At 31.9% G+C, this 23006-nt stretch overlaps 1 protein-coding gene across 1 annotated transcript; it reads left to right on the forward strand.

Moving 5' to 3' along the window:
- Positions 1-2589: 2589 nt before the first annotated feature.
- Positions 2590-21667, forward strand: LOC106110084. The gene is made up of 5 exons (XM_013291783.1): positions 2590-2737; positions 12673-12882; positions 16451-16516; positions 19525-19658; positions 20950-21667. The coding sequence occupies exons 2-5, from the start codon at positions 12681-12683 to the stop codon at positions 21265-21267; spliced, it is 720 nt and encodes a 239-aa protein (XP_013147237.1). The 5' UTR covers positions 2590-2737; positions 12673-12680; the 3' UTR covers positions 21268-21667.
- Positions 21668-23006: the final 1339 nt, after the last annotated feature.

Consider the following 23006-nt stretch of genomic DNA (forward strand, 5'->3'; position numbering starts at 1 on the left):
TAAATGAATATACTAAACTCATTTTCTCAATTTTATAATCAATTAAAAATTATACGATGTTTGCATATTTTGTAAAACACTTTTACAAGAGAATAATGCTATTTGAAAAATATTTTCTTCATACTATTATTGCTAAGGGGAGATCAAAAAAAAATACGTTTAAACTATTTTTAATTCGATTAGTATTGTGCAATAATATTTTTCGTAAACAGCCAATGTCACAAAAAATTCAAGTTACCGTTAATTTATGTTAAAATTGATTTAATCATGTTAAAATAAATGTTAAGTTTGAATCGGATTTATTTTTTTAGAAAGATTATGTTTTTGTTTCTTTTAATTTATATATGAGTTTAAAATTCGAGTAGATAATGAAATATTGTTTTAGATATTGCGTTTCGTATCCAATAGTATTTTAATCATTATAAGATAAGTTTATAAACGATAAATAAAGTACATATGCCAATAGTAAATACCCTTGTCCAGTTACTGGCATGTGAACCCTAACTTGCATGCTATGGTAGCTAGCACGATGATTTTGTGACAGCTACGTTCATGTTATTTAAGGGAAGATGGGTACGAAACTGGACACTGGCGTCTCGTACGATCTCATTGTCTTTATACTGGCATGTGTATACGCAATGCGCCAGTTGCTGGCATGCCAGCTAATACTTTTAAGTGTATTTCCACCTTAATATCTCACTTTGGATACTATTTTTGGCCACGTATCTTAACATCTTTAAAGACAACATTGTTTTACATTTCAACGTTGTATTATCGTTTAATATCTTAAACGTTAGTTTATAAATAAATTCCTATAATTATAAATTACGTAAAATAATGATATTAAATATAGTGTTGGAATAAATACTTGAAGTTTTTTTTTGTTAAGCCATTACCTACCATTTTTATTATTACCAGCTGTCTCTAATAATGAGCCCGGAGCCTACTCTACGTTAAGTCCTCGGTTGACACACACCTTTTAATTTCTTCGCCATTATGTACAAAAAATGGTACATGGCGGGATTTGAACCTAGGAAATGTAGATTACAAGTCAAATGCTTAAACCCCTGACCCACTGACGCTCTTTATCTATCTATATTATTATTATAAAGCGTAAACGCACACTTCTTTGTTGCCTTAGATGTCAGCATATTTTTGAATAATTCTTTCATTAATTAAAAGCCCTACACTTACGTCACGCTTTAGGCTATATAATTTCGCGCCATTAAACTTAGGGGGTGAATATTTTGGATAAAAACCCTTGGTCTAGGTGGGGTAGCGGTCAAGCGCTGGTTTTTGGAATTTAAAAAAAATATGTGGGAAAGAGACCATAGGTTGCTGCGAACATCAAGGAAGCAAGGTTGCCATGGTTTGACTACATGTCGTCATTTTGACATTTGCAATTGATAATTTGACAAATGTTAACAGTAAAAAGAAATTTTTATATTTCATGCGGATGAAGTCGCATGGGAACGACTGGTCATGCTAATATTATAAATGCGAAAGTTTAGATTGAAGGATGGATGGATATTTGTTAGAGTTTTTAGCCTAAACGGCTGATTGGATTTCGATGAAATTTGGTACAAATGTAGGGGAAAGTCTGGAGAAACACATAGGCTACTCACTTTTGTTTTTATACTACGCGGACGGCGTCGCGGGCGAAAGCTAGTATTTTTATATTTAATTAATAAAAAATATAGCATATTGAATAATAAATATAAAAGTCCGAAGCTGGTAATGCAAAGCAACTTAGACCTCAATATAATGTTAAGTTATTACTGTAATTTTTAATAAGCAACTTCATTTAAGTTTTCTTAGGGATGAGGTTTTTTAAATGTCATATAGGTAACAAAACAGCCTTTAGCTGGATACCTAAACAGGTTTATAGACACATTTCGTTCCAGTCCAATCCTGTTTCCACATATGGATTAATTTATCATCCATTCCACATTCTTTGTAAAGGTCATACCAACATATGTCTGGAAGACACATTACTGTATGTACATGACACCTGTATAAGGAAATTCTTACCTGCTTTCCTTATTATAATGAGAGTGATGGGAATATTAATAAAAAAAACAACGTGAATCTGCCCATCCATATCCGCGAAAAATCAAAGTTGTTCAAGTCAATCAATCTGCACTGGGCGCGGCTTTAATCGACTTTTTAAGGACTAGTTATGTCAACATTTATGTGGCTCAGTCTACCCTGGAAAGTTTTGATGGGGAATAAGAGAATTATCGACCATACTTGACAGTTGTTCGCTATAAAGGGAGAAAGTAGTGGTAAGACTATAAGCGAATTGGATTAACACCTTTCTATTGCATTGAATAATTATTTTATTACGCATAATTTTAATATAATGTTTACCATTTGAGATATAATTTTAAAATAAGCAAATGTTAGTAGTACGATACAAACTAAAAATCGCACTAATACACTCGTTATTGTACTGGACTTAACAGTTGGCTATATGCATAGAATTGTATTTCACCGCTACTCACACACACATCGACAGTTGGCCATGTTTATGCACTGTAATTACATTCACACACACAAGCGCGCAGCAACACTAACACATACGAGACTCTACCTGCGCAAGAGTCGCATTCCGTCACCCACCTCCGCGATTGGCCGTCGAGCCTCTAAAGGCTTTGAGACAGTGTCACAATTTTTTTTTAAATTTAGAAAGTTGGTTCAAGTGTTTGCTTTGTTACCACCATGTTTTAACATTAATGTAAGTATTAACGTGTTTTACTTTATTTTTGAAAGTGTGGTACAATTAAATGTTTTCTCTTATCATATTGTTGAATCATTTTACGTGCTTATATTTTCATATCAGAAATGTAAATTAGTATATAAGTTGAGGTAACAAAATATTACCGTTTTAAAACGTTATTTTTTAAATGAATTACAAGTAATCTATATAAATCAAAAGACACGATGGAGTAATCACGTGAACTGAATATAATCTAGAAGGTGTGATCTTACAGTTTTTCTCGATATTCTTGTCGCATGAGTAATTTTAAAGCACAGTGGAAAACGTTACAGAGATGTTAAGGTTTTCTTTTTATTAATTCTGATGTCATCTTAAGATATTTAGTAAATCGTCTTAAGATATAAAAAATATAATATATATTAACTATTAAAGTTATCTTTATAACTTGAATAATTTAATGGCCGCGAAAGAATCTTACAGCACGACGCAAAATATAAAAAAAAACATTTTCCTTCGAGGTCAGCGTGTTAACTCAATGATACGGAAAACAAACTGGTTACTTGTACTTATACGTACTTAAAAACATGTACTTTAGGCTACAGTTGCCTTGTTTTCTTCTTATTAGCGTATTTTTGTCATTTACGAAAATTAGTTAATGTTTAAAGTTACATTGACAAAATGTTTAAAGTATTTGATAAACAGACGCATATTTTTAACCTTGTTCATATTGGTCATATTTAAAAAAAGTCTGTTTATAGCAAAGTTCTCCCACACACGTCCAAACTATAACGCTAAGGTCTAAAAGCTTGCAATAACTACTAGTGATAAAAATAACGAAACCTGGAAACAATACATGGAATGAGGGGTCCTTCTTTCCCCGTCTATACCCATCTCATCTCTAAGGTCATTGGTCCCATTTAGCCTTTACTCTTACCACTCACGCTCACGCGTCTTAGACGTGGGTTTCAGCCGTGAAAGCCTACTGTTAATAGAATAACAATTAAAACATTGTCGATATGGTACTTACCAGATTACATCTCCTAATTCAAGGTAGTAATAGATTTCATCATCATCTCCTTGTCCCAAGTCGGACCGGCGTACAAACGTTTTGGCATTATTTTTGCGGCCAGCCTTCTTTTCAGAAGCTCTGATTGCAAATTTTGAATACGTTATAAGTCAGTCATCGCCAATTTTAATTACTTTATTGGGTTTAGTAATTTTTTTTGTGAAACAATTTGAACAATTCTTGATGGTATAATTAATATTTAAAGTACTTTAATCATTACTATAATTTAGTCTTTCTACAGAATACCACAGATAAGTGAGTCATTTGTAATTAAACAATATTTCTAAGATTACACAATGACGTATTTAAACATGCAAATTAAGTAATTGTAAGGATATTAATGGCACATTACAAGAACTTGACTTAAGTAGAAATGTAAGTAACTTAATCAAGTTACAAAACAACTCATGTTATAATAATAGAAATTGACGCTGAAATATGATGACACGGAGCGGGTTACCTGTATAGTTCACATTTTATAAGGTCTTCCAATCGTAAAGTAACCAGAAATGGGCTAAAAACATACACCTACGTTTCAAAAAATTTAGATCATAAAATAAAATTGCATTGATGCCTACATATAGCTAATAGTTTCCCACAGGCTTATACAGCTGCATTGATTCAAAATAAATACTAAGTGATCAGTAGGAGTGATTTATAAGAAAGAATTATATTACTAGATTGCAGAGACTGACCCGATATGATGTTCTCGCTGAGATGATTTATGTGACGCATAAACAATCCTATAAAAGTCGTTTGCCTTTTGATGATATGCGATTTATAGTCTTATCATGATTGTTCCTTGAACTTACACGTATCAAAACAAACATTTCTAAGAAGCCTTGTAACCTATATCGCATTAAATTCTTAGTTTTGTCTAAATTCACTATGAAACATGCAAGGACTCTCAAACAGTCTACTTAAAAAATCAATATTGTAGATAATACAAAAATATTTTATTTTGTTACCGAAAAAAGTTACCGAAGAATTGAAATGCTTCACTGTGATATAAAGATTCATTAGGGAGGGCTGCTGACCTCACTTTAGAAACCTAAAATATAACATGGATATTAAAACTAGTTAATTTGAAATTAACCAAAGTAGTAATAGTAGTAGTAGGTGCTACGGTTTCCGCAACTCCACGACTGGCGCGTATTTTGCGTACGAATTAAACCATACTAATCATAGCTGTCCCTTCCCCTTAAACCTTCCCAGAACATCGGCTGATGACGCCCATGGTATGACATTATCACGGTCTCCGTTCTCCGTTCGTTCTGTAAATAAGAAAGAAATAGATATGCAGATAAGTGACTTACATTTAGAGGGAATTTCACTTTTTTTACTTCAATTTTTTTTTATCTTCCACGTGAGATTAATTAATAATACAGCTTAAAATTAATAAACTTAGAGGCATACTACGAGTGCATCCCTTAATATGTTCCAAAGAGAATAATAACATTTAAAAATCTGATATTAATGTTTTTCTTTTGCTGTCATATTCTCGCATGACAAACCTGACGCCGGAATCAAATAACCAAGTCATTTACTAATTACTTCGTGTTAATACAACACCTGCTCACAGAAGCTAATGACCTCTTCAAAGTAAAGAAAGATAAGACATTAGTGTAGCTTGAGTGTCGTACACTTGTCGTCTCTTTCTTACTCTTAGTATAAAACAGCAATAACTATATTATGTTTTTGTACATATTTTTAAAGTAAACCCACAGTAAGAAAATAGTATGTATTTAAATTTGATTAAATTAAACCGTTTGTTAATCTGTTGAATTTACTAAAGAAAGAGATTAAAATCCCTTTTAAAACTTACTGAATTTTGCAATGAACTGAGTTATAACTATTTCCTCTTTTGCTTTGGATCATTATCTCCCCTGTCTTATCCTGCTCCCGTAGTGTCGGCGCACCGGGTTTTCGTGCACCAAATAACTCTATGGTTATCATCTTTTTGGATGTATAATAAAATGAAGTGAAATGACATGAAGAAAAAATATTGTTTGATTATCCAGGGATTAAAATCAAATTCAATGAAAATTAACAATAAACATTTCCGCATCAGAAATGGAATGTTGTATAGATTTTTCTCTTCCTGTAGTTACCAACTTGACGGAATAATCTCGTCTTGTTTGAAAATCATAAAAATTGTTATCACAAACAACATGACTAACGTCGCCAATGTTATTATAAACAACCTTTGTCTCCTTTCATTAAATGTTCGTGAGACAATTCAATATGTAGGCAGGTGAAAAGTCAGTAAGTAGTGTTCGAGGATGATTCGTGCAATATCCGGGACAGACTATTGTTTGCCAATCATATCCGGCTTCGCTGCACTCAACAGAACATTTAATATACTCCTTTTCTAGTCTGCTACAGTTTACATTTATGTCGTTTTAATATTATAATTTTAAACCAAAGATTTACATATAACATTTTAAACTGCTCCTAGTAATTAAAATTTGATGAAAACATTACGTATTTTCGGCGAATACATACTGGGGCTTTTACTTTATTGATGCGTTTCGAGAGTTCACTTAACATCCATTTCAGTAATCCGACCTATGGCTAGTGGTCCTACCATAGTTTTACGAACTAGATTTTAACTCGAACGAACAAATATCGTACTATTATATACGCGGATTCAAAATAATAGTTTTGTATGTTATGACGAGATAAAATCATTTCAATCAATGTTTTTACAGGTTTTATGTCAGTCATTGTCTTTTTCGTTAAGAGTAGATAGTATGTGGTTCTTGAAGTTTTAAAATATTTTATGAAGTGAAAACAGAGTGAGTAAAATTATGGTAGCGGCACCAGATATTCAATACAAAATTTTAACTACAAATTAATTGAATATGTACTTCAATAACCACATTTACAGAAACGCATTTCTATCAAATGTTATAACCACTGGGTGTATTTGTATTTTGAACATAACTACTTAACTGCTTCATACATTTTTCTTCTCACATTCTTCTAATTTAACTCCTAACTGGTTGTTTTACAACGTATTCTACGTTTATTAGTGACATCACAATTAATGTATTAACTAATACTGTACTATATTTGTAGAATTCCCTTACGATTATTCTACGTTTCTCCATTTTTTATTATAACTAGCTGTTGCCCGCGACTTTGTTTACGCAACAATAATATAAAAAATAGCTTATATTATAACCGTCTATGTCAGCTACCCTTCAGTGAAAGTCTGGTCGAAATCATTCTAGCCGTTTCGGAGATTACCCTGAACAAATGCAACAGACAAAAGATTTTTAAATGCGATTTTCGTTACCAGCAACGCAAATACATTATCTTCCTGAAATCTGGGTTTCTTCTTTTGATAATACAAACAGACACTTAAATTTCATTATATGTATTGATAGATAGATTAATATTTAATGTGATATTGTACAATTTGTCTAAATATCAAATAACAAATACATTATAGTTTTCCATTATTTCCCAATAAACTCAAAGAGGATTTGTGTAAATCGCAACACAATGAAGTAAAAGCTCCCAGAATCCATTTGATGCTTTCAAATTGCAATACCAATATCGTAATCCTTTAGTACTTACCTCAAATCTGAGTACTTCGTATCGATGCGAAGACTGTCGGTCTACAGAATCCGACCGCTTATAATTGATGTATTTATAGGCGGTTTTCAAACTACTATTAACCATTCGATAGTGCCTATGGCTCGATAAATTCATAAAATGCGATATGTAACTTTAGTTTTACTCTGTTGAAACGTAGGTTAATCTAAGACTTATGAATGACTAGGTAATGATAAGCTAAATTGAAACTTCAGAAACCATGCATTAGTCGTTTTAGGAACGTAGAATATGGCGTCCATAGATAGCGATCATTTTGATATTTAACTTTTTTAGTTATTTTTTAAAAATTGTGAAATAAAGTAAGGTGATATTGTAAAATTAAGGGCTAATATGGGTAATACTGTAAGCCATTCTGTATGTAGTTATGTTAGAAGAAGTATTGAACAGAAATATTTGGGAATATTCGATTTTTACTTTAAATTCTATTTCATCTATGAGGTTAAAGGTTTGCACAGTTGCAGAATTATGTTTAAATTGAGTCTTATGTCTTCAGACAAAGAAAACACCTTGATACTTGGGTATCTCCTTACTGATTGTTATCGTAACAAGTCGGTAAGGTGTTAATTAACAGCGACGTACCACTGAGTTACGTTTATGGTAGTGTTGTGTGGTACAAATACTAAGTAGTACACATTTCACTGTTGCGTGAATTTCCCTTTTAAATGGTTCTTGAACCACTAACTTCGAGTGGCTTCAATTGATCAAATCAAATTGCTACAATTTTCGGCGTAAATAAGTTTTATTTCTTAACTAGCTTTCGCCCGCGACTCGGTTCGCGTGGAAGAAATAAAAAGTTAGTAACTTATGTGTTCTTCCAGACTATTCTCTACATCTATGCCAAATTTCAACAAAATCCTTTTAGCCCTTTAGGCTACAAACTGTAACAAACATCCATCTATCTAAACTTTCGCATTTATAATATTAGTCAGATTTTTGTTTCTCATGCGGTTGTTATATTCAAAATTAATGGCAACAGACGCCGCGTTTATTCGTTTTATTTTTATTTGTATAGATTTCGTTATCATTTCAAATACATCATATTTCATACATACCATGTTATATTTAAAACGATGCTTTCTTTTCTGCGAATGGAGCCAAAAGATATTTATTTTTAAATCAAGAGTTGCGTATTATTTATTGGACAATGCAACATAGAGACCATAAGAACATACGACCGTCGGTAGCAAAGACTCTATTCGCATACAAATGAGATAAAACAATCAATTTTATAGTCACCATTCTCGTAGCCATGTCTCACTTTCCTTAATGTTTTTGTACCTATCGATGACTTAAATAATCATACCTCCCATTTCAATGTTATTTACAGTTACTTTATTTAAGTGGAAAGTTACGAGCTCAAAATTGCATGAACTGCCGTATATTGTTCACGGTAAATAAGCTAAAAATCTAAGTTACGTGTTTATCGTAATTTGTACTATGAAAATAAAATCATTGATAAAACATGCTTCGTACGTGATCGATCGCTGAGGCTCCAAGGTGAACTAGTGGTTAGATCACGGCATACCTTTAGTGTCACGTTTAAAAATTTATCATCTTCACTATCTTAAGATAAAGGAAACCGAAAATATAAATTAGTAAATCAATGTTCGAAATGACAAAAATAGTTATTGTTTCATTCACATTAAATGACCATTAGGTTAGTAAAAAAAAAAACATATCAGGGTTTATACGATTGGATAAGATACGAAATGAGTATATTAGAGGAAGTTTGAGAGTAGCCCCAGTGGTTGAGAAAATAAGGAGTAAAAGGTTAGAGTGGTATGGGCATGTTATGAGAAGGGATGAATCGCATTTCATCATGTCGGTCATTTCGGCATCATCATCTAGACGTATTCATGCATATTAAAATACAGAAGTTGCATACAATTCTGGGAAGAAAGCTCCGATACTATACTTACATAGGTACACATTTACAAAGGTACACGTATGAGTAACTGACATTCGTATTTCTTATTTTTCTTGTTAATCCTGTTTGTAAGTATTTCTTAGCATATACGTTAAAACTATAGTGACTTATTATCTTTTTCTTTTATTAAGAAACAAATGACCCGTACTTATTAATCATGGTCTGTTGGTATTTCCCAATTAATTTGTTATTTTCTTGAAAAACATTTGCTAGAATAATATGTTACAGTATTTTTTTGCTAAGAACAAATAATATTATATGGTACGAATTTCTTGAGAACGCGTACGATTTATTTGAGCAGTATTTATTGGATATGTTATCTGTTAAATCTTTTCTTCGATGTTGATATTTTGTCACTTTTCGGAATTCAAAGTTGTTACCTAGAGTAACCCGAAAGCAATGTTTTTGGGTTGCAATGTGTACTACACCGTATAATCATCATTGGCACTTTATATGTCCCCACCCTCAGTCAACCACGGTGGTCCAGTACAATTTGAATGACTCCATACATTTCTTTGAATTTATCGATATGTGCAGGTGTTTCTCACAGTGAAGATAAACGTGATACAACCATCACCGTTTGGTGGCATATAATAATTAAATGTTACATTGGTTTAAAGAAAACGTTTTCTCAGTAATTGCCTTTTGTTAAGTATATATGCAATTAGATTTTCGATAGTCTACAATGTCTTAATTTAGGTTGCGGTTTAATACATTTTGATATTGCTTATAACCTCAAATTAGATAATAATTTTGTGCAATGCTTGGAATACGATCCTTAAGGTGTTAAGATTATATAATCACTAAATTAAAATTATAATCATGTATTAATGTATCTCGAATTATTCACCGTTGGGTCTAAATCCTTAATAAATTGTCTTTATTCCGGTTGCCTTTGTGGCCGGTTGCCTAGCAACCGCAGTAAAAACTCTGTAGTCGTTCACAAGTGCTATGCCCCAGCGTATTGTAAACATGTGTAAGCTTTCAGAGATGTTTAAAACAATGTTTCCACCCTGAATTAAATACTTTGTATTGTTCGTAGTGTAAGTGTCGCCGTCATCTTATCAGGTAAATTCCATTATACATTCCGCCTGTTTTCTTACTGATGACTAATCTATGACTTCAATATAATGCTATAGAATCATTTAATCTTCATATACTTTTGGACATTTGTGTTAACAAAAATTTCATATAACATCAAAGGAATATAATAAGACGTTTTTGACAGTCATTTAAATATGTGGCGACATCAAGCGTGTCTACAAATTGATGTCAAAATATCTGTATTAATTACAGAAAACTTTTCATCTCGCATCAGTAATTTTAATTAATTGAAACGTATTGGTAATGGCTCTTTAATTGCATATTACGCTTCAATTAATTCATAGTCCGACGTTTTAAAGTAAAACAAATGTTTTCATATCAATTAGCAAGTTCTTCACAACCAAGTAACATTACCAATATTAAATTTCAATACAAATATAGTGTACTTGTTTTAATTTCGCTGTGTTTAAAATGTAAAATAAAATAATCAATAATTAATTTACTAAATAATAATTTATAAAGTAATAAACTACCAATAGACAAGATAACCTTGTCGGAAGCTGGTGTTGCCACAGGCGTCCGACATGGTTATCTTGTCTATTAATGTTTTGTAAAAAATAATTAATGTTTTCTATTTATTACATTAATTCCCGGATTCTTGATATACTAAGTTTAGATGGATGGATGTTTGTTAGAGTTTGTAGCCTAAACATCTGAACGGATCTCGATGAAGAATGGTCTGGAAGAACACATAGGCTTTTGTTTTTTTCAATTCCACGCGGACGGAGTCGCAGGCGATAGCTAGTTGATTATGTAAACGTTTGTATATATAGACATTATATAGGTAAATATAATAAACTTATCAACATTGGTCACGACACATTACCATGTTTTCTATGACTCATGCATTACTATTCAAGCATAGTCTGTTACGATCTTTTCGATATTAAGTTTCAACGCCATACTCCGAAAAGTATGTTACCTTAAACATTATAAAGAGGTGACATTCAATAAAGATTACTTGTTAAACATGCTGAGTAGTATACCAAGTAATCTTAAACTAGTATAAATTGTTAATTTTAAGCGTAAAATCGGAGCTAGAATTAGTTAATTTAAGATTGTCAATGTGTTATGAACATGTGTTGCAATGGAAACCAAAAGTTAAGATGATTATTTGTGATACATCAAGTTATAGTAACACGAACTTGGACACAATTCCAAAAATTTCATGTTCCAAATTTACGTAGGAGCACAATCAATTTGTATTGTCAAACTAGCTGTTGTCCGCAACTACGCCCACGCAATATTAAGATAAAAAAGTAGCCTATAATATGGCCGTCTATGTCAGCTACACTTCAGTGAAAGTCCGGTTGTAATCAGCCCAGCAGTTTCGGAGATTACCCGGAACAAACACGGCTTGCGGACAGACAGAAACAGAAAAAAATTGCGATTTTTGTTATCGGCAACACAAATACATCATCTTCCCGAAATATGGAAATTTTCTTTTAATATTACAAACAGACACTCCAATTTTAATACATGTATACAAGATTAAATGAACTAGTGTGTATATTTTTTTTTAACAATAGGTTGAACGTGTGTACAGTAATGTAAAAGGTTAGGTGAACCTGCTTAAAGACACATTCCGACAAACGGGATGCGATATTTTACGGTGGGTTTTTATTGTTGAAAGTCCCGTCTAGAGATTTTTTTTAATATGGCGCCAAATTTTGGAACACAGTCTATTCAAATCCTGGAGGTATTTGAATAGGCCGCGTTGGCGTTTCTTATTGTATAGTGCACCTGTTAGGTCGGCCCCTGTGTGACTCATTGCCGCCGCCAAGCACAATTTGTACATAACTTAATTGACTTCTTTTCTTAATGGCGGATATCGTATTTTGAATTGATTTTATGTCCAAGTTTTTTTTTTTATTTCCAAAATAATATCTACAATCGAAATTAAAATTTTATGGTAATTTATATGTTGCAAACAAAAACATTATCTTCTTTAAAATTATAGTTATCAGATTTATACTATGTTATATACTTTCTAATTAAAACCGGAACATCTTTTAAAAGCCAAGAGACTTTTAGTTTATTTTCTCAAGCAAATCACAACAACTACGTTAACGGAAAATTTCCGTTAATGATGTTTTAAGTCGAGATAAATTCTAAGTATTTCATCTGTATCTTAAATGAAGTTCAAGAAAGACAGCCTTCGATATCCATTAATTAATCAATACAAGCCTACGGGTAAAGAACGAGATAAATGCTGTTTTTTTTTTATTTCAGATTCGACGATGTCACGCCTCACTATTCTCCTGGCTGTCGCCGGTGCAGTATCAAGTCAGCTTACGTTGGATGGTGTGAAATGCGGCCAGCTTACCTGCCTCTACGAAGAGTACTGCTCACCAGAGACGAACAGATGCGCTCCCTGCTCCACTGTTTGTAACAAAACTCATCATAACTACGATTCCGGCTTATGCGTTAAAGAGTGTCAAGGTTAGTCTGTCATGTTTCATTCACCATCTTATTACAGTCGACTCATTTGAAGTTAATAAACTATCAATATCCGTATCAAGGGATGTAACAGAAGCATTGCCTTTTGGTAGAAATAATAATATAAGGAATAAATGAGATGGGGAGAAGGGCTATAATGGGACTTATATAACATCAATTTTACCGTTGAAAGTTATTGAAAATATTTATATTTAGGCTAATAATAATGGTTTTACAATGAGTTTGATGAACCATGTATTCATATGCTATCGATTTCACATATTGCATTATTTTAATTATTTTCTAAAAATCTAATTTTCATACTTTATTTTAATAGCTATTATATAACATTGTATGACTGTTATAAACTTTAAAATAAATCTGATGACATCAGACATTGTAATAAATGACAGTTAAATAGAACCTAATTTTGGTACCTTTGGATCAAAACCGAAGACGATACCGACATCAAGAGAACCGCACGACAATATGATTAGATGTTTCAAATGGGTTAGCATAATTTATTCATTTAGTTATTAAAGTGTTCATGAATCTCAATGTTAAATATATACATTAAAAGCGATATAAGATTTTAATCCATAGCTTAAACGAAAATTTAAAAAATAAGAATGCAACATCGAAAAAAAAATCGATTTTAAATGGTAGGAATATTTAATTACTAAGTCCATTGCCCATGATTCCCTCCGCGTGGAATTAAAAAAGAACAAAAGTGAGTAGCCTATGTGTTCTTCCATACTATCCTTTACATCTATGCCAAATTTCATCCAGAGCCGTTCAGCCGTATAGGCTACAAACTCTAACAAATATCCATGCATCCATCTAAACTTTCGCATTTATAATGTTAGCATGAAATGAATAGTAATGTGTAATCTTTTGAAACTTTGTTGAGCTCGCAAGAGCTCCGGTCTAAATTCTCTCTAACAGGAACGCATTAAGATTGGAATATGTGTGTACTAAGCTTTATGGCTTTGTAATCGTATTGTATATTGCTATTAAATTCTACTGCCGCTGCCCGCTTTCAATGAAAATTCACTACAAAGTGTTGCATTAAATATTTTGCCTTTGTAAATTCGAGTCCGGATTCTAAAACTGGAGAATTTTTATATTAGCAAATATTTTTAATTTCAAATTTGGTAATTTTTAATATTTATCTTGGCAGAGATTTATATTGTTTTGAATTTATTGTGTATCCTTTAAGACTTTTATCCAATGAAAGCCTTCGAAAGGGCTTATACCGAGTAGTTTGCTGATGACTAAGAGTTATCTACATGCAATAATAATAAGAGCCGTCATGTTGTCTGCAAGCAAATGTTGACTCTATTTTATGTGTCATAAGATTCCTTATCATGTGCGATGACAACTTGAACAACCAGTTTTGTGACCGCAGCCCGCCTACCTGTATACTTAGTCTTCTCTAAATATTATATCCGTCTCTCTCAGTTGTTGATTAAAGAATGCGTATGTTTCAGGTCAAACCACTTTATAAACAGTTTCATAACCAATCTTTAAAGTTTTAACTTCTGTTTAATAACATGCTTTAATTGGAAATACAGCAATTTATATGAAAATTTCATTACGTCTGCTCAACGTTTAAAATTAGACAAGAAAACAGATAAAAGCAAACGGAATGTAAGAACGTTGTTACGGTGGAACTTTAGTGAAGTTATTTTTATACCCCATGTTTTTCCAGTACTAAGTATTGGTATTATATTCTTTTCACTTATGTTTGCGTAAGTTGTCGTTTGTCGTTTTTTATGGTGGGTTTCTGAAGTTTTCATTTAGGTTATAATAAAATATTATTACCTATTGATTAATTTATGTTAGGTTGACCCAAGTTTAACTTAATAAAGCTCATGTTATGAAGTTCGAAAACGCATTTCATGAATTTATCGGACCAAAAATACTAGCGAATGTTTAAAAGTAGCTGGGAAACTGGCCATTAATCCCTCAACGATTTCCCACGAAAAGGAATAACGTAACATGCTCATTAATTTGCGCAAACGATACGCAAAATATCTCGAATTCACGTAACATAATGATGTCGAGATATTTCAAAGAAAAAGATTATTATCGAAAAAACGACAAACATGTTACATAATTTTTTTTTAAGCAGCAAACAAGCAAATGGTAGACTTAATATTTCTATCTATGTTACATCTTACTATTATCATAAACTGGAAAGTTTGTATGGATGGATGTTTGTTCGAGTTTGTATTTAGAACTGCTGAACGTATCTCGATGAAATTGTTCAAATACGTAGAGCACAGCCTGGAAGAACAGATAGGCTACTTTTGTTTTGTTTTTTACTTCATGCGGACAGAGTCACGGGCGAAAGCTAGTTATTAAATACAACTAACATTAAATACCAGACCGTATTTAATCTGAAAAAAATGTTTAATCTTGGTATCGTAATAAAAAAAATCTTTGCATTAAAATTGAAGAAGTTAACGTTACGAGCCATTATAACGTAGTTTTTACTTATATTAGATTTCCTATCCGTACTGAATATTCTTATAAAACGTTAAAACAATATGAAGCTAAATAGAAAAAGTATGACGAAGCGTAGGAACGGATCATTGGTAAGGGAAGCAACAATACCCATACACTTTATGGTCTGTTGATTCCGACAGGTAGAGTATACACAACTGTTACACACACTTGCAAGTAGCGTTAACGTAAAAAACTACGTCTGTGTGCGTTACACTTGTTCTAGTGTGCAGGTGCATCACCGCTTTACAAAGTACAATATGACATTCCTTCCCAACGTTTTGAAACAATTTTTGATATCCGTTCGTGAAAAGGTACAACAAAATGTACGCTAACTTTCGTTTGAAAACTTTACTTTTTCAGCATTCGCTCTCACTTAACTCTATCTATTTTTGAACGGTACTCGACATTTTTGCATAAAGAGATTCATCTGGAAAATTTTTCACGGTCGATAAAGTCCGAAAATTATTTTCAAAGCTATTTAATTTGTTGTCTTCTTTGCTGACGTTACCCGTGTTTCATGTTTGCTAATCCCTTATGTTGAGGATGTGTGTGTATAGGAACGTATAAGTACAGGCACCTGTCTATTGGGGTGCTTTGCATTGTTTGCGTGACGCTACAATGTTTGTATTGGTAGTATTTTTATTCTCTTATGCGTTAAAACAGTTAAAATATTGATTAAAATATTAGACGTGAACTCACTGAATGTTTTTTAAATTATAATGCTTTTTAAATTAACTTGTAGTGTAAAGAGATTAAATTTCCTTATTAATTTAGTTCCAAGTTATAATTAATTACAATGAAACTTATGTCACTTGGTACAAAATCAATACTACGGAGTTTGTCACGAACACCCCAGGATATAGAACGTCTCTAAGCAACGGTAGACATGTCAATAGAAAGTTCTGATTGAGGGAAATCTATCCTGCAGAGAATTAAAAATAACTTCTATCAGTAAAAAAAGAAGAATCACAAAAAGTGTTTGTTGGTAAACTAGTTATAACTGTTGAAAACTGCATCTTAATTAAAATAAATATTTCTCAACAATTTCTTTATCTTTCAGGTTACCTGTTGGACTTGAGATATTTGCGTAGAAACGAATATGAACCGCCGACTTTAAATACTGATGGTAAGTGCTATTTTTTTGTTAATAAATTAATAATTTACCTGATAATAATGTAATTTTTTATCACTACACTAACGTAATTTGCCATCGTTGCTACAAATGTTACTTGAGCTCTGCAAAGCGAATTTGATTGATAACAATTTTCTTTAATATTATTAATATCTTGTAATGTGATTACATCAGATGGATTCATCTTCATATCAATTTGAGTACTTTAAGGCTAAATATAACCTTACAAAGAAGTAAATATCATCAACATTATAGTCCATTATGCTAAAAGCTTATATAATACATATATTGTTTAAGCACTTGCATTAAATATTTATACAGAGTTACTCTAAACGTGAAATTCAAAGAAATGTGTTAATCGCGAAAGTTCCACTAAGCTGTTTCTTCTATGACCTTTTAGCGATTTCTTTTTTATTATTTTTTAGTTTTGTTCGATGCTTTGCTATTTTATTGATTTAATGATTGTTGTATTGAGAATTTTGGTTGTCTAATAATGTTAGTAGATTTAAATTAAATGTTAAAGTATGAAAGTCGATTTCATGTCGTCATTTTGTGTGGATAGTGGCATGAGCTTCGCCAGGGGGAGCAAAGAGAAGTGCAGCTGCTCTAGACCTAAGTTATAACATCACCTGGCTACCCCCACGGGTCTGAATTTACAGAATTTACATCTTTATAATTTCTATTAGTTTCAATTACAATACGCATATTTTGAAGCTATCTCATTATTTGAGTAGGTACAGTCAGCTTAATATATGTGTACATTTACAAAACTTCAGATACTTTTAAATGTCTTTGGTTTCAAAAATATGCATGTACGTATTTCTCTATATGATTCCTACAAAGAGTACATGCTATGGTCGGATATTTGCACACGTATTTTTGATTCCGAAGTCCAATAAGTTTCTAAAATTTTGTAAAAATGACTGTATCTGCTCAAAAAAAAAAATAAGATTGAAATTAATATGTAAATTCTCTAATCAAAAAAATACCTACTGCAAAACAGTAACTGTAGCGATGTCATAACGTTATAATCAACAACTAAATGCATTTAAGCACTCCTTATAACATCACATATTTAGCTTTTATAAATTTTAAAACAAGTAAATGGCTGCGTTTTAACTACATAAACAATTTTATTAAATGAAGTCTATACTGGAAACTTTTCGCAACAATACACAAACTCGTGCAATGTAAACTTTTTGTGTCTGGCAACAACTTTACCCCTACCGATATTTATTAATAACCGGGCTGTCTGTTTGTGCGTCCATTTTCGCAGCACCTAGATAAATATTTAACAATATTGAGCTGAGTTTACAAAGCCGTACAACACACGGTCGCCAATTAAGTGAAACACTCCATAGCATGGTTTTAACAAAATATTTAACTATGTAGTTTTTGTGGCAATCAAATCAATAGCAGATTAAATGGACTTATCTGCCTGATTTGTAAACAAAAAAAATATTAATCAGGTGTCAGAACAGAAGTTTCTTTTTAAATCAGCTATTTTTGAAGTAAATTGAAGACAAATGACTAGAATTGGTTTAAATACTCGCACACTGCACAGATACACAGACTCATCTCACAGCGAAAACACACAAACACCACACAAATGGTCGACATTCCGTATCAAATAGCGGAATGTCGTCCAAAATAAAGGATCAGCGATACACTCCACACCCTTTTGATCCAATTAGGATTAAAAAAAATACTAGCATATGCGATTAATCTGGGTGAGAAATTTCTGAAATCAGACAAAAAATCGTGTGGTATTTAAAGGGAAAAAATTGGTTTTCTACCTTCAAGACTTCTGCTTTTAAATTAGTCTATTGATTTGTCACTCTAGTTTTATTTCCTGCGTTTAAATGTAATTTATTTCTACGAGTAACTTTTCCCGCCTACTTAGGTAAATGAATTACATTTAATCTTTATTGCGCTATTTTACAATTTGTAAAATTGCTATGCGACTTCCGTATTATTGACAATGTATTTTTATTACTCCACCTAAATAACAGTTTCCGAATCTATTTTTATTGTTGTTGTACTTTGATAGCTGCTGGGGTTTTTATCCGAGTCTTCTATAATTTCTAACATATCCACCGTGTTTGTATTGAAATTGCGGGAGTGTTTATCTGAAGTTAAGAAATTATCAATCTTGGTGACAATCTATGCAATACATGACCGTCTCAAAATAATGGACTCACGACCACGGGCTAAAATTTATGATGTTACCAATTCTGTTATTAGTCTATCTGTTTCAGAGAATGGTTACTTATTACATTATATTAAAATCTTCGTTGCATAGTTCTTTAAACATTTAAAATAATAAGATTGTTTAATATGATTGAAATGAGTTATTTGAGGATTGCCGTTTATATTCCGCACAAACAGAACATGGAGATTTCATCAACAACAGCAAATAACACGATAATAATTCAAATTAGCGATCGTGTTCATTCCACCACTGCTAAATTAATATTGTGGCACAGAGTGTAGTTAGGTTAAACAGTGAAAACGCAGCATTCCTAGCATACAGTGCAGATTAGATGAACCCGTTTACCAAAGATAAATGCTGGCTTTATTCGATTATTGTTTACGCTTTGCGAAATACTAATATCAGATGTTTTACCTCTTTTGAAGTATTAAAATATCATCTAAAAATTTAAAAGAAAATTAACATTAACTATAACATATTATAACATTAACCTAAATCTAAAAATGGAGGTCGTCTATTTGTTTTAGCATGATATTTTCTCCCGTTTGTTATCAATAACAAATTCAAAATTCAATTATAAATGACTCGCAGATCTTATGCGAAGTATACATATGTCCCTTATGGTTTTATATCACTGTATCCTAATGTTGCCCTATTTTGAACAGTGAGGGGTCGTTCGATGCGTATTCTCCCCGGACTTTCATTACTCTGATTGCCAATTCGAGCTTATTATGTCCTTAAAAGACAATCTATTTAAAATAGTGTTTTAACCGAAAAAACGATTATCTAGGTGCGCAGCGGCAAGCTCAAACGGCGCTGATCGTAAGCGGCGTGGCGCTGGCGGTTTTGCTTCTAGTCCTGATCATCGTATGCCGGAGCAAGTTCTCGTGGAGGTCTATTAAGAAAAGATTTCAACCACCTAAGGTAATATTAAGGGATACAAATTTTAATGTTATAATTAGTGGATTTCCTTAAGCCTTTTATTGATCTTGATCTTCTTTACTTATAGTTTTGAAGTTTCTTTTAAGTTTCAAGTTCTTTTTTTAAAAGACCTGCGAACTAATCGGGGTTTTGTTTTTTTTTTTCTATAAAAATATTACTAGATTTTTGTTAATTTACTAATATTTCCTTTAACCACTCCAACTAAGCTCTAGGTTTGTGCTAGGATATGACCCACGACAATAGTCGAACGGCAGGATTCGAACCCTCGACCGTAAGATTTAAAACCGTATTGACGAGTAAATATAATAATGATTTTAAATTCCGATTAAAGGTTGAGTATCGAATTGTTTAATTCATTGTTAAATATTATTAAGGGCTTTTAAATCTTCCCCAGAGTATGGCCAATTTACTCAGCCGGAATGGTTTTAGCTTAAGGATTTAATATTAATCAATACATCAAATAATTCAACACATCATCTCAACCTTTAATTGGAATTCGAAAACATTGTTATTTTTACATTTACAATGTTTTAAAAACTTGAACAACACGTATCTTAAAGTTTTCCGGTTCTTTGTTTAAAGATCAACATAAGAAATATTTCCTGGTATTCAGAATGTCTTTTGTTTTTATTAAATAACAGAATATATTGTTGCAGGATATTTATGTATATTTTACATACATATATACATCTTAGTATTCAAAATAACAACTTTTATCCATAATTGTTAAATAAATTTTTATACAAGACTAGCTGTTCCCGTGCGACTTCATTCGCATGAAATTATGAAAATTGTTTTATTGATTACATTTGTCAATTGCAAATGTCAAAATGACATGATATGATGACAAAGCATGGCAATTTTGCTTCCATGATGTCCCATGGCAGCAACTTATGGTCTCTTTCCCACATTAGGGTTTTTAACCAAAATATTTACCCCCTTAGTTTAATGGCGTGAAAATATATAGCCTAAAGCGTGACGTAAGTGTAGGGCTTTTTATTAAAAAAAGAACTATTCAAAAATATGCTGTAATTGCTGACATCTTAGGCAACAAAGAAATGTGTGTTTACGCTTTATTATAATAGTAAAGATTATTACATTGATTGATTATTAAAAACAAACATTTTTGTTTATTGTTTAAAAAAATAAAAAAATAAATGAGGACTACGTTATCATATTTTTTTAAAGTGTGAGGTACTTTTATCGTATAAGATCAATCATTATATACGTATTTGTAATATTTTATTAATTAATATAATTTAATGATTTCCAGAATCAGATTAAGCATTTCCCAAGCGAGCTCACTCATCACAATGCGCACGCTGATTTCCCGCGACCGAAACACGAGCTCAAACTTGAAATACGAAATCCTGAACCAGCGAAACGTACCACCCAGCCCTTGAATGTAAAAGACCTCGAAACGAGAACCTCGCAAACGGATAAGAGCCAAGGGGCGACCACGCCTAAGACTGTTAGCACCGCGATCAGTAACAGACACCCGGCTGAAGACACTACCTTGGACTTTTCCTACGATAATATGGCAATGAATGTCAACCCACCCGAACAGCCCGAAACAACGAACAGATTCTAAGATAGGGTTGTCACATTTATCGATAGTCCCGACTACATCAGCATTTACTGAACAAAGATAATTTTCTATATCAACTATGTTCAGTAAATTCAAAGTGCTTTTGAAAATTCGTGTATTGGCTGATTTTATATGGACATTAAACTAATTCTTTATTTTTCAGTAATTAGTATTATTGCTATGTTAATAATGCTTTCGGAATGAAAATTCAAAATATTTCGTTAAAACGAAAACATTTGAATTTTACCAACGAATTGTTTATCGATAGCTATGTATCAGCCATTATAAAGCACTAATCAATTGATTTAATATCTGTAAGAGCGGGTGCACAACTTTGACTAAATTATCGCACAGCTCGTTTGCCATTGTCGATTGTTTCGCAGCCCATTCAACTGTTTAGCTGCACAACTAAAAATCGAGCACCTCCATATTAGCTTATAGGAATCAAAGCGCGACTAAACAGTTGTGCTATAGTTTAGTCAAGGGTGTACTCGCGCTCTGAAAGTATTTAGCGTATACAACGATAAATTACTTTCCATATTTTGCTAAAGATAAAACCAATGTCTATAATTTATTGGTTTTAATTTAATTGTAAAGTGAAAATTAGTTAGTTTTCTTAATTTTTACAAACTCGGGTTTTTTAATACATGTGCATCTGATTTGTATTACTAATTGATGTTGTACTTTAGGCATTTAAAATACTTAAAAAATAAATTTCCATATCGTAATTAGATAAGCGTTTGTACATTTCGCAATGTAGACATTGTTGATGTGCCAGCTGATCATCGATACGCGCTGTAACGCAACACGTTACACGGCGAGCATTTAAGTCAGTTATTAAGGAATATTACGCAGAAAATGTGTGGAGTTGTATTACGCGGAGAATATTCGGCAGCAGTGTTACAGCATAAATGCTCATAGTGTAACGTTACGCCGTGTAACATTGGTCAGTACGCAACCTTTGAGTATCACTGTATAATCTAGATTAGAAATATTGATAATAATATATAAGATGTATTGATTAGATATATTTTAGAATTACTAAAAAACGTATTATCATACACAATATATGTTCAAAATTTATTTATTGTGCGTGTGATTAAGTTGTTACTTATTTTGTGAACATAATCTGTCATTTACTACATTTTTCAGCGTTACGAATACGTTAGAGATTCCTAAAAATCCGATATAACTAGTTAATATATGAAATATTGTACTTAGGAACCTTGTTTATTGCGCACGATATTTCTGAGAATCTGATAACGATATAAAATAATCGCTTCGTAGCTTCACGTAATTCTTTTCGCTATGAAGATATCAGGCAAAAGAACAATCGTTTGGACTAGCTTATTATCGTTTTAAGTCGTATTTATAATTAAATAGTTTATAGTAAGAAGGTTAATGCACATTTTTCGCAATTAAAGAATCAACACAACAACAATTATACGGTGTTTTCTGAAAAAGTCACAAAATTTAATGTTCATACGGTAGGTTAACCATCTCCTTAAAAAAATGAATATTTTTAACCGAAATATTTACATTTCTTGTTTTTACATTTTTTGACAAATTATATGTATATTATACTATGTACTTAATTTAACCTTTAAAATATATAGATTTGTATTTAATAATCAATTTTATTAATTAGTGATGCTTAGGTTATAAGAATTAATAATTATTTAATGATAAGAGTCGCTTATCAAGCGTTAAATGTTAGAGTATTTTGTGTTAATTTAGTAGAT

This window comes from Papilio polytes, unplaced genomic scaffold (assembly GCF_000836215.1).
Source record: "Papilio polytes unplaced genomic scaffold, Ppol_1.0 DF820889.1, whole genome shotgun sequence".
NCBI lineage: Eukaryota > Metazoa > Arthropoda > Insecta > Lepidoptera > Papilionidae > Papilio > Papilio polytes.